General features: G+C 44.6%; 1 protein-coding gene across 1 annotated transcript in view; it reads right to left on the reverse strand.

Annotated features, from left to right (window-relative positions):
- Positions 1–13,697, reverse strand: part of CTNNA3 (catenin alpha 3) — a 751,450-nt gene that overhangs the window by 651,279 nt on the left and 86,474 nt on the right. The window contains 1 exon segment of the mRNA XM_074999587.1: positions 11,003–11,052. Within this exon segment, the coding sequence (XP_074855688.1) occupies positions 11,003–11,052 (50 nt within the window).

Below are 13,697 nucleotides of genomic sequence, written 5' to 3' on the forward strand. Positions count from 1 at the left end.
GTGTATGTCTAGACAGCAGCCTTATTCCAAACTAAGCTATTCCGGAATACCTATTCTGAAATAGCTGTTTTCAAAATAACACAGCTACACATAAAAATGAATTTCAAAATAGCTTAGCTGCTTTGAAATACATTGTCTAAACACATTGGCTATGTCTACACTGGCCCCTCCCTTTCAAAAGGGGCATGCAAAAATGGCAAATTGAAAATGCAAGTGAGGTATGGCCATGATGGTGGACACTTGCCATTCTGGATGTGCTGTTTTTGAAAGCCAAAACAGCCACGTAGACGGGTTCACTTTGAAAGGAAGCCTCGCCTTTGAAAGCATCCTTCTTCCTAATTTTTTCAGGAAGAAGGGTGCTTTTGAAAGCAGGGCTTCCTTTCAAAGGACCCCCATCTATATGGCTGTTTTGGCTTTAGAAAACAGCACTTCTGGAACTGCAAATGGCTGACATTATGTAAATGAAGTGATGAATATGCAAAGTATTACCTCATTTGCATTTAGATTGGTTGTTTTGCATGCCCCTTTTGAAAGGGAGGGGCCAGTGTAGATGTCACCATACAGCCTATTTTTAAATAGAGCTATTTGACACACTATGGCTTGTTTTGGAATAGAGAGAAGTTACTCACCTGTAGTAACGATGGTTCTTCGAGATGTGTCCCCGTGGGTGCTCCACAATAGGTGTCGGGCTCACCCGGCACTGCAGATCAGAATTCTTCGAGCAGTTTCTATTGGATTGCGCATGCGCCAATGCACGCCACTCCTTTGCGCGCCCCCGGCCATGTGCATGAACCGGTCCCCTCCAGTTCCTTGACCAACCGCCTCGGATGCTCCTGAAAGACACCAGACAGAGATCCGAAGTGGGGAGGATGGGCGGGTGGTGGAGCACCCACGGGGACACATCTCGAAGAACCATCTTTACTACAGGTGAGTAACTTCTCTTTCTTCTTCGAGTGGTCCCCGTGGGTGCTCCACAATAGGTGACTACCCAGCAGTAACCCAAGTAAGGAGGTAGGTAATCGATTCATGTGCAGCTTGCCCCCGAGAGGACTGCTGTCGACAGATGGGTATCCTCCTTGAATACACGATGTAGGGCATAATGCTTGGCGAAGGTGTCGTAGGATGACCAGGTCGCTGCTCTACAGATGTCTTTCAACGCGATGCCCTTGAAGAAGGCTGTTGACGCCGCCACCGCTCTGGCGGAGTGAGCCCTAGGCGGGGCCAGCAAAGGGGTCTTTCGAAGCTTGTAGCACATTTTTATACAGGACACAATGTGCTTTGAAATTCTCTGTGAAGAGAGGCCTTCCCCTTTTGACCTGGGAGCGAGAGACACAAAGAGCCTGTCCGTTTTCTGGAAGGACTTAGTTCTGTCTATGTAAAAGGCCAATGCCCTTCTCACGTCTAGGAGATGTAGGCGCGCCTCCTTGCTGGAGCTGTGAGGCTTCGGGTAAAATGAGAGTAAAACTATTGGTTCGTTAAGATGGAACTCCAAGGAAACTTTTGGAACGAAGGTTGGGTGTAACCATAAGGTTATCGCCTCCTTTGAGAATACTGTGCAAGGTGGCGTTGCCATCACTGCTGCGAGCTCGCTCACCCTGCGGGCTGACGTAATCGCAAGGAGGAAGGTTGTTTTCATCGTAACGAGTCGGAAGGGTACTGTGGCTAATGGTTCGAAGGGTGGTCCTGAGAGCGTGCTGAGCACCAAGTCCAAATTCCACGACGGCGGAAGCGGTTCTCGAGGGGGGTAAAGGTTTACCAGCCCCTTCAAGAACCTTGTGACAATAGGGTGGGCAAATACAGTGGGCCCTTCCTCTGTATGCTGAAAAGCTGAAATAGCAGCGAAGTGGACCTTTAGCGAGGATAGAGAAAGCCTATCTCATTTGAGGTCCAATAGGTATTCTAGTATCATGGTTATAGGAACATCAAGGGGAGCTAACTGCTTGGCAGAACACCAGGCTGTAAATCGAGTCCATTTCTGTTCATAAGTCCTCCTGGTGGAGGTCCTTTGGCTACACTCCAGGACTTGTTGTACTTCCTCCGTACACGTGCTCTCTAAGGCGCTGAGCCATGGATTAACCATGCTTGTAGGCGCAGACCCTGAGGGTGCGGGTGCACTATGGACCCCTGAGCCTGTGTGAGTAAGTCCGGCGCCACCGGTAGGGGAAGTGGTGGACGATCCGACATGCGCAGAAGCAAGGGAAACCATTGTTGCCGGTCCCAAGTTGGGACTATGAGTATCATGCGAGCTCTCTCCCTTCTGGCTTTCTGCAGAACCTTGTGGATAAGCGTTGTGGGGGGAAACGCGTAGAGTAGAGGGCCCTTCCATGAAATCATGAATGTGTCCCCCAGGGACCCCCACCCTATTCCTGCTCTGGAGCAGTACTGGGGACACTTCTTGTTGTACTGGGTGGCAAACAAATCGACTTGGGGAAACCCCCATGTACAAAATATGCGCCGTAGCAGGTTGAAGCGGATCTGCCATTCGTACGTGAGTGTGAAGCGCCTGCTCAGCTGATCTGCCTTCACGTTGTGAGCGCCCGGCAAGTACGAGGCTTTCACCGTTATGTTGTTGGCAATGCACCAGTTCCACAATCGGACTGCCTCCGCACATAACACACGGGATCGTGCCCCTCCTTGTGGATTGATGTAGAACATAGTGCAGGTATTGTCGGTATTGATCCTGACTACTTTGCCATGCAGGTAATCTCGAAAATGTCTGCACGCGTTGAACTCTGCTCTGAGCTCCAGTATGTTTATGTGCAGTGTCTGTTCCGCAGGGGACCATAGCCCTTGCGTCACCTTGCTGCCAATGTGCGCTCCCCATCCTATGTGGGAGGCGTCGGTAGTAAGAAAGATAGAAATTTGTGGTTGGTGAAAAGGCACCCCCACTAGCAGATTCTTGGGATTTTCCCACCACGCTAGGGATCTGCGCACCTCCGTCGTGGGCGACACTACCCTGTGGACAGTGTGGGATGCCGGTTTGTGAACACTCGCCAGCCAATGCTGCAGGCTTCACATGTGTAACCTGGCATTCTGTACCACAAATGTCGCTGCCGCCATGTGCCCCAACAGCTGCAGGCACATTAGGACCGGCACCGTGGGGCTGTACATCATGACTTGCACCAGGGAGTTGATGGCGCGGAAGCGGGCGTAGGGCAGGTATACTCTTGCTGTGATAGAGTTTATGCATGCCCCTATGAACTCTATATCTTGTGTGGGTTCGGTCTTTGACTTTGCAAGGCTGATAACTAGGCCTAGCGAAGTAAACATGTTCGCGGTGATGAGTATCATGCATAAGACCTCTGCCTTTGAGGCCCCTTTCAGCAGACAGTCGTCCAGATATGGGAAAATAAACACCCCATCTGTGCAGGTAGGCTGATACCACTGCCAGGGTTTTGGTAAAGACTCTGGGTGCTGAGGATAGGCCGAATGGAAGAACCCTGTACTGGAAATATTCCCTGCCGACCGTGAAGCAGAGGAAGCATCTGTGTGCCGGGTGGATTGTTATATGAAAGTAAGCATCTTGTAAGTCGAGGGCTGCAAACCAGTCTCCATCGTCCAGTGCCATAAGTATGGAGGCAACTGTGATCATCCAAAAGCGTTGCTTGCGCAAGTAATGGTTGAGGCCCCGTAGATCCAAGATCGGCCTCCAGCCTCCTGTTTTCTTCTCTGTTAGGAAGTAGTGTGAATAAAAAACTTTCCCTTGGAATTGTTCTGGCACTCTTTCCACCGCCCCTATGAACATGAGGTGATCTACCTCCTGTTTGAGCCTCGCCTCATGGGCAGCGTCCCTGAGATGAGGCCTGGCAGGAGGCTTCGTCGGTGGAAGTGACTGGAAAGGGATCGTGTAACCCATGGCTATAATTTCTAGCACCCATTTGTCTGTGATGATCTTTTGCCATTGGGAGTGGAACGGTTTGAGGCGATGATGGAACATAGATGAGAGTGGCATTGAACGATGGTGTTGATAGTGCAGCCCCCGACATACCCGTCAAACTTGCTGTCTCTGGGCCTGCCCCGAGGGTGTACGGCTTTGTTGAGAACGTCGCCTGGGAGTCCTGTATTGCTGCTGCTGTTGATGGCGCCCTTGGTTGTAGCCTCGCTGATATTGAGCACGCTGTGGTTGATAAGCATAGCGTCTTTGCTGAGGATAAAATTTCTTCTTCTTGTATGGGGGAGTATAAATACCCAAGGTCCTAAGTGTGGCCCTCGAGTCCTCGCTGGAGTGGAGGACGAAGTCGGTTGAGTCTGCAAACAGCTTTTGCTTATCAAAGGGAAGATCCATGATCTTCACCTGCAGGTCCCTGGGGATACCAGATGTCTGGAGCCAGGATTCCCTATGCATTACCACTGCTGCAGCTGTTGAACGTGCCGCTGTGTCCGCCATGTCCAGGGCAATCTGGACTCCCGTCTGCGACACCGCATAGCCCTCTTGGACAATCGCCTTTAATACCGGCTTCCTGTCCTCCGGGAGTGAATCCATGAGGGGAGTGAGTCTACAGTAATTGTCAAAGGTGTGGTTTGATAGATGTGCCGCATAATTTGCCATTCTCAATAACAGGGTAGAGGAGGAATATACCTTCCTGCCAAACAGCTCTAGCTTCTTAGCATCTTTATCCGACCCCCCTGACTTGTACTGAGACGTCTTCGACCTCTTCTGGGACGATTCGACCACCAAAGAATTGGGCTGTGGGTGACTAAGGAGGAACTCCATGCCCTTGGCTGGGATGAAGTACTTCTTATTCGATCTCTTGTTTGTAGGCGGAATAGAGGCTGGGGTCTGCCGTACGTTAGTGGCTGACTCCATAATGGCTTTGTCCAGCAGGACAGTGATTTTAGATGAAGCCGGGGGTCTCGAATTTTTCAGGAGTTTATGATGCTTCTCCTGCACCTCTGCTATTTGAATGTCCTGCATGAAAGCTATTCTTTTGAACAGCTCCTGGAATTGTTTAAGGTCATCCTGGGGGGAAACATCCCCGCGGGCCATGGCCTCATCTGGGGAGGATGAGGAGGAATCACTGGGGTACACCTCCCTCAAATCCTCTGGCTCCCGAGTTCGGTGATATACTTGCTCCCTGGAGGACTGTGAAGGGAAGTCTCGGGATTCTGGACCTAATTCCCCCTGAGACACCTGTGTTCCTGTCCCAAAGCAAGAGTGTACACGGGAGTATTGACGAGTAGCAGGGGTGGGGAGTGTACCCATGACGTCTGGGAGAGCGGGACCTCCGCGACGACATAGATAGTGGTGAAGCTGGTTTGTGATAGTACTCAAGGGGATCCATGCCCAGAAATGGTGAAGGTGGCCCAAGCCACGGTGAAATTGGTTGGAGGAACAGAGAGGGAGGCCCTAAATAAGCCGGTGGAGTTACAGCCCGTCGGTGCGGCGTGTGCATCTCGGGGGCGGGGGGGCACTAGGAGATAAGGACAGCGCTGCCCTGCTTGGAGATGGACTGAGGTGCCGAGTTTTTGTTTTTGCCTTGCCCCTCCCCTGTGGGGTGGGCGCCGCCCCTTCCCATGCCGGGAATCTCGGCCCCGTTGTTGGTGCCACACAGGTAGCTTCCTCCGGCACTGATAGGCTCCGTGCCGGGTGCCCCTGTGCCGTCGGCGCTGCCAATTCCGGCGCTTGCCTCCCTGGCGCTCACGGCACCTTCCGTGCCGCCTGTTGTGTAATCGGAGGCTCAGCCTCTGCCACGTGCGCTGCTGCGCTGCCGCTTTCTTGAGCTCGTGGCTGGGGGCTTTGCGTTCCGCTCGTCCTGCCCACTGGCAAGGATCGAGCCAGGGAGAGTTTCCTCCTGTTCTGCACCGAGGGGGTCAAAGAGGCTGCCTTCCTTTTATGCAACCCAGAGGGCCCTTCTGCATGAGGCTTCTCCGGCAGTTCCGGCTGGAGAGCCTTATCAAACAAGATCATTTTGAGCCTCATGTCTCTGTCTTTCCTGGCCCTGGCTGTAAGCTTAGCGCAGTGGGAACACTTCTGGGTAACGTGTGACTCTCCCAGGCAGTGAATGCATTCACTATGCCCATCAGAGGCCAGCATAGCCTCGCGGCATGACTCACACTTCTTAAACCCCGAGGAGGCCATCGCGGTGAGTCTTTATTGTTAATAGGGTACTTAGCCACTAATCAGTGCTTTCTAACCCAAAATAACATTCACCGGCCTGTGGGGCAGTGGACAGCTTAACTAGCCTTCTTGTCCGCCCCTCTCTCCTTCGTTCCTCTTCTTTCTGCTGTCTAATATTCTCTTTCTTTCTCTAATTTTTTTTTTTTAGTGACAAAAACAAACAAACTACACGTAAAAACAACTACCTTATCTGTCTCTGGCTTTAGCCGGAGCGGATTCCGTCTGCAGCTGACGGCAGTTGAGAGGGAACTGGCGGGGACTGGATCGCGCACATGGCTGGGGGCGCACAAGGGAGCGGCGTGCGTCAGCACATGTGCAATCCAATAGAAACTGCTAGAAGAATTCTGATCTGCGGCGCTGGGCGAGCCCAACACCTATTGTGGAGCACCCACGGGGACCACTCGAAGAAGAAGCTCTATTACCTGGCTATGTATACACTACAGAGATCTTTTGAAAGAAGTCCTTCCAGAAGATCTCTTCCAAAAGAACTTTCAAAAGAGTGCATCCACACACAAAAAAGTGGACCAAAAGAGTGAAATGCTCTTTCAAAAGGCAGCGTCCACACAGCCCCCGCTCTTTCGAAAGAACAGGCCCCATGAGAACTTCTCCTTCGAAAGAAGGGCCCTGCTGAGCATCTACACGTTTTCTTTCAAAAGAAGCTTTCAGAAGGAGTGCTCTTCCTAAAACAGGAACAGATGAGTGATTTGGAAAGGAGTGCCACATTCTTTCAATTTACTTTCAAAAGAATGCTTTTTGTGTGTAGACACTCTGTGGGATCTTATAAAAGATCCCTTTCTTGCAAAAACTCTTTCAAAAGAACTTGCTAGTGTAGATACAGACCCTGTCTAACTAGCATCTATTTTGAAATAGCTATTTTGAAATAGGCACTACCTCATGCAAAGAGGTTTACCAATTTCAAAATACGACGACCACTATTTTGAATTTGTTTTGAAATAGCAGTTGGTCCATGCAGATGCTTGATTAGTTATTTCAAAATAACAGCTGTTATTTCTTAATAACCACTGTGCAGACCTACCCTTAGGCTGTGTCTACATGAGCCCCCACCTTTCAGAAGGGACATGTTAATGAGGGAGTATGAAAGATGCTAATGAAGAGCATAATGGTGGCCGCGGCAATTTGAAAGTGCTGCTTTTGAATTGCACACCATCTGTGTAGCTGGGGGCTTTTCAAAATGACCCCCCCCCGTCTTCGAAAGCCTCTTCTTCCCAAAACAAATGGGAAGAAAGGGCTTTTGAAGTCCTGGGGTTCGATTTGAAAGGCCCTTGGCTACAAGGGCAATGCACGATTCAAAAGCGGCACTTTTGAATCGCTGTGGCTGCCAATATGCTAATGAGGGACTGCATATTCATGGCAGCACCTCATTAGTATATTTTAACTCCCTCATTAACAAACCCCTTTCGAAAAGGGCGGGCTTGTGTAGACACAGCCTTATAGTCCTTACTCAGCAGAAATCCCCTTGAAAGTCCATTGGAATTTACTAAATAAGGACTATAGGATCTGGCCCATATTCTGAAAAACATATTCCATTTTCAAGCATTTTTTCCTTCTGATGCATTCTTTTCTAAAACTTGTATAGCTGTATTGAATTTAATCTAATGTAGCTTTTTATGAAATGCCACAATAGATTACTATTTCATATAAAGAGAAATTCATAGTTTTTGAGAAATTAGTATCTATATGGCAACATGAATTCAGGGTTGGATCAATAAAATATAATACCACCAGCTGCTATTTCTTTGACTGACCATTAATACGTTATTGACATGCATGACATGGCATATTGTAATTAGTTACATTTTGGTATCTGTCCATTAGATTTTTTTTAATTTTAAGAATAAAGCAAATAAACATTGGAAGGTAGCTTTTACACTCTCCTTATCTCCCCACACAATTTGCTTTATTCTTAAAATTAAAAAAAAAAATCTAATGGACAGATGCCAAAATATGAAACAACTCACACTTAGGACCACACCTGTGAGCAGGATCTCTGATAATTATTTTAGGTACTTACATTGCTTCAATGCTTCAGAAACTTGAATGCATTTACCTTCCCAATACCCACTATAACACAGGGGAGTACTATTAGATTGGGAACTGAGGCACAGAGAGCTATGAAACTTGCCCAGTATCAAAGCCAGACTCACTGTGGAGTAGGAAAATGAACCCAGGTCTCCAAAATCATTCATAAGTAGCCTAACCACCAAACCATCCAGTACAAATAAGCAACAATAGTCTGAGAAGTGTTCTCAAGACACCCAAATAAACTCTTGCAAATAATAATTTTCATAGCTTTTCAGTAAGAAAGGGTATATTCCATCCATGCCAGGAAGGTTAGCAATATAGTTCATAGAGTTTCCAACCAAAATGTAAACATACAGGTTTGAACTATTTCCTAAAACAAAACCAAGTACCATATAAGCTATCCTTGATAATGCTCAAATTTTCACATTTCTTGTTTTGTATACATCAGTGTAAATCAGGTTTTATTTCCTAAAATACATCAAAAGCATTTTTATGTTTCTTCATTTTATAAGATAGGTCTGAAAACTTTAGAGAATTGTGTGTTTTATTCTGCAGTGATGAAGTATCATTCCACATTCATCTAGCTGTTGGCCTCAACCAATGAACATTTATGTTTATGTATGAATGTAGATTAGGGAACTTGACACAATGATTAAAAATGACATCTTATAAAATATTTCAGATTTCAAGCCAAATATTCATTTTCCAGGCATATTTTAAATTCAGCTCTTATAATCAAACAAAATAAAAACATGCTATCCATGGCATGATATGAAAATATTATATTTTACAACTTTTGAGCAAAACAAAAAGCAGTCAAGTAGTACTTTAAAGACTAGCAAAATAGTTTATTAGGTGAGCTTTCATGGGACAGACCCACTTCTTCAGACCATAGCCAGACCAGAACAGACTCAATATTTAAGGTACAGAGAACCAAAAACAGTAATCAAGGAGGACAAATCAGAAACAAATGATCAAGGTGAGCCAATCAGATAGTGGAGGAGTTGGGGGGAAGGTCAAGAATTAGACTGAGCCAAGTATGCAGACAAGCCCCTATAGTGACTCAGAAAGTTCCCATCCCTGTTTAAACCATGTGTTAATGTGCCGAATTTGAATATAAAAGCCAGCTCGGATGTTTCTCTTTGAAGAACGGTGCGAAAGATTTTTTTCAGTAATACACATACCTTTAGGTCATTAATAGAATGCCCTATTCCATTAAAATGTTGACTAACTGGTTTGTGGATCTGGAGTCTTTTGATGTCTGTTTTGTGCCCATTAACCCTTTGTCTAAGGCAGTTAGAAGTCTGTCCAATATACAAAGCACCTGGGCATTGTTGGCACATGATGGCATATATGATGTTAGTTGAGGAGCATGAGAAAGTGCCCATGATTCTGTGAGTAACCTGGTTGGGTCCAGTGATGGTATTTCCAGAGAAGATATGTGGACAAAGCTGGCAGCAGGCTTTGTTGCAAGGAAAGGTTCCAGGACTGGTATTCCTGGGGTATAGACTGTGGCTGTTTGTGAGAAGGATCCTCATAAGGTTGGGAGATTGTCTGTGGGAGAGAACAGGCATGTCACCCAGGGCCTTCTGGAGTGTGGCATCCTGATTAAGGATAGGTTGTAGGTCTTTAATAATTCATTTCAGTGGTTTGAGTTGGGGGCTGTAGGTGATGACCAGTGGTGTTCTGTTCTTGGCTTTTTTGGGCTGATCTTGGAGTAGCTGGTCTCTGGTATAGAGACTCTAGAAGAATTCCACAGAGACTTTAACAATCTACACCCCACCATCAACTTATGCGTCGATTACAACATGCAAGAGATACATTTCCTGGACACTACAGTACTAATCAAGGATGGCCTGATCAGTACCACACTGTACCGAAAACTTACTGATCGCTTTGCTTACCTACACCCTTCTAGCTTCCATCCTACACGCATAACCAGATCCATTGTTTACAGTCAAGCTCTTAGATACAATTGCATTTGCTCTGATCCAACTGACAGAGACCAAAACTACAAGATCTTTACCAAATATTCATAAACCTGAATTACCCACCAGGAGAAGCAAAAAAACAAATCGACAGGGCCAGACGAATACCCAGAGACCAGCTACTCCAAGATCGGCCCAAAAAAGCCAAGAACAGATGGTCATCATCTACAGCCCCCAACTCAGACCACTCTAACAAACCATTAAAGACCTACAACCTGTCCTTAACCAGGATGCCACACTCCAGAAGGCCCTGGGTGACATGCCTGTTCTCTCCTACAGAACAACCTCCCAATCTCATGAGGATCGTCACAAACAGCCACAGGCTATACCCCAGGAACACCAGTCCTTGCAACAAAGCCCGCTGCCAGCTTTGTCCGCATATCTTCTCTGGAAATACCATCACTGGACCCAACCAGGTTACTCACAGAATCATCAACACTTTCTCATGTTCCTCTACTAACATCATATATGCCATCATTGCCAACAATGCCCAGATGCTTTGTATATTGGACAGACTTCTAACTCCCTTAGACAAAGGGTTAATGGGCACAAAACAGACATCAAAAGACTCCAGATCCACAAACCAGTCAGTCAACATTTTAATGGAATGGGGCATTCTATTAATGACCTAAAGGTATGTGTGTTACTGGAAAAAAACTTTTGCACCCGTTCTTCAAAGAGAAACATCCGAGCTGGCTTTTATATTCAAATTCGGCACATTAACAGGTGTTTTAAACCATTTAAACCAGGATGGGAACTTTCTGAGTCACTATAGGGGCTCGTCCGCATACTTGGCTTAATCTAATTCTTGACCTTCCCCACCCCCCACCCCTCCCCTATCTGATTGGCTCACCTTGATCATTTTTTTCTGATTTGTCCTCGTTGATTACTGTTTTTGGTTCCCTGTACCTTAAATATTGAGCCTGTTCTGGTATGGCTATGGTCTGAAGAAGTGGGTCTGTCCTATGAAAGCTCACCTAATAAACTATTTTGCTAGTGTTTAAAGTGCTACTTGACTACTTTTTGTTTTGATAGTGTATAGACTAGCACAGCTCCCTCTCTGCTACTATTCAACTTTTGAGCAATGATTGAAACGATGTCAAAAACCATTATATGGAATATACAATTGTAGGAACATTTGAAATAGTTCCCAGAAATTTTCAGGAATCCTGAGGTATGGGTATATTAAGCTATACTATGATTAGGAAATACCTATTAAGAAGATAATCCATTTTAATTTCACATAGTATTTTTCCTACTTGAGGTATTGCTGACAGCATTTTTCCATCTACTGGTAGTACAGTGAATTTGCAGGCAAATGCAGCTCCTATAAAGCTTAGCTGCTACGCAATGTTTTTCATGAACGGATAGCAAAGCACTTTGCAAAGGAAATTAAGTTGCACACATTTTCAGCAATTATTTTACAGACTTGTGTGACATTCTCTCAAGGTACAAGACTGCACAGTACCAGGGGGACAAGCATTACCCCACCCCAGCCAGTTTTATAACACTGAAATTTATAACTCTGAAACATAAAATGTGGGATTATGAAATGGCAACATTAAAAGCTTTGTTACATTTTAATGATGTATAATTTGTAATTATGTATAATGAATGAGTACAGAAAAGATAACACTTAGGTGACACAAAAACAATGTGACATGAAACTGCAAAAGCAACAACAAAAATACATAAACATGGTAAGGGGAGCTTGTGTTTGCATAATATACAGGTTACCTAAAACCCAAAGGGCTGATATGTTACAAGCCAATAAGTACTTAAATAATCTACTTTGAAGAAACGTATCAAAGACCAAAGTGGAGAAACATTGGACCAGAAGCTAAAGAACAAGACAGAGGAACCAGACCAAAGGATCAGAGATGGCCACAACAATCAGAGAAGGTGGAAGGACTTCCACTGCCCTGGAATGAGGTAACTTTCATTTGCTGATTTCCTGTCTGTTATTATCTATCTAATATAAATATATGTCTGGACACACTAAGTGAGAATAATTCTGTCTGAAACTGCATAAATAAAGACAAATATTGATTAAGCCTAAATTGGGTGGACTTGTGACTCAGTTTCCCAATACACATCTAAATCACATACCCCTCATTTCTATTTTTGACAGTTAATTTGTATGCCCAGTATTATTTCTGAATGCAAAATTAAATTTTCCTTATGTCATTTTAGTTAGAAAGTCTAGTGGTATTTTGATAGGGTAGTACCGATGAGGTAAAATATACTGGTTAACCATTTTTCTTAACTATTTATTAAATACATCCTTCATCAGTCTCAGAACAAGAAATTCAAGAAAATCCCATAACTGTCAATGACACCATGACAGGAGAGACTGCCATCCTCATTAACAAAGAACTGTACGTGACATTTCAATGTTATGATCATTTTGCTACAGAACAGACATTGATGAGTTAGTTTTTCCATAAGCTAGTGGTTTTCAAACATCTCATCTTCTCACCAACATTCAACAAAACAGTGGAGTTTGAGTCCCAATCTTCCCAGACACCGAAATTTGTGCACTGTGATGTCCACAATTAAGAAGAATATTGATAAATTGGAGAGGGTCCAGAAAAGCATCATGAGAATAAATAAAGAATAGGAAAACATGCCACCCCTGAGTGAAAGTTGCAAGGAGCTCAATCTACTTAGCTTGAAAAAGAGACAATTAAGTATCTACATGAATAACAAAACTTTGACAATGGGGTCTTCACTCTCTAGTGCATAAAAGTTTAAAAGATCCACTGGCTGGATGCTGAAGTGAGACAAATTCAGACTAGAAATAACATGCAAAAAATTAAGAGTGTAGATAATGAGCTGCTGATACAATTTACAAAGGGTTGTGGTGGACTTTCCACCACTGGCAATTTTTAAACAAGATAGTATATTTTATAAGAGATGTCCTCTAATTCTAACAGGATATAGTTCAGGTAAGTCCACTAGCCTGTGTTTTGAAGATCAGAGTAGATTGTCACAGTGGCACCTTATGGCCTTAGAATCAATAAATACTGTTGCAATGGCATCATTAACGGATACAAAAATACACATGAGCAAAAAATCAAGTGAACATATTTCAGTATTCTATATCTGAACATTCAGACTGCTTCTCAAACTTTTCAGTCATCTATTCCCTGGGCCCAAGCATATTGCAATTTTAACACTTGGCAAGGTAAATATGAAAATTAAACTATTTGTTACAAGTATATGAACATCTGGAGATATGAAACTGACTACTACAGTCAGTTTCATCAGGAAAAAAAACAGTGGAATTCTCCAAGTTCTTATAAAACTGAAAAAACATGCTTTTGTTCTAAAACTGATCTTTTAAATACACGGCTTTAGTAAATGTTAATGATTTGATACTTAGCTGGATTTTCTTCTCCATTACATTATTGTGTATTAAGGAAAAAAATCCTGTTTTGCCACCTTTCTTTGGTAGTCTAGCATAGTCTAAAAACACATAAGCACAAACTTCTTTCCTTAATAATTCATTCACCCACACAGGTCAAAAGACATGCGTCCATTCAGTC

The sequence above is a fragment of the Carettochelys insculpta genome, chromosome 7, assembly GCF_033958435.1.
Source record: "Carettochelys insculpta isolate YL-2023 chromosome 7, ASM3395843v1, whole genome shotgun sequence".
In the NCBI taxonomy this organism is placed as follows: Eukaryota; Metazoa; Chordata; order Testudines; family Carettochelyidae; genus Carettochelys; species Carettochelys insculpta.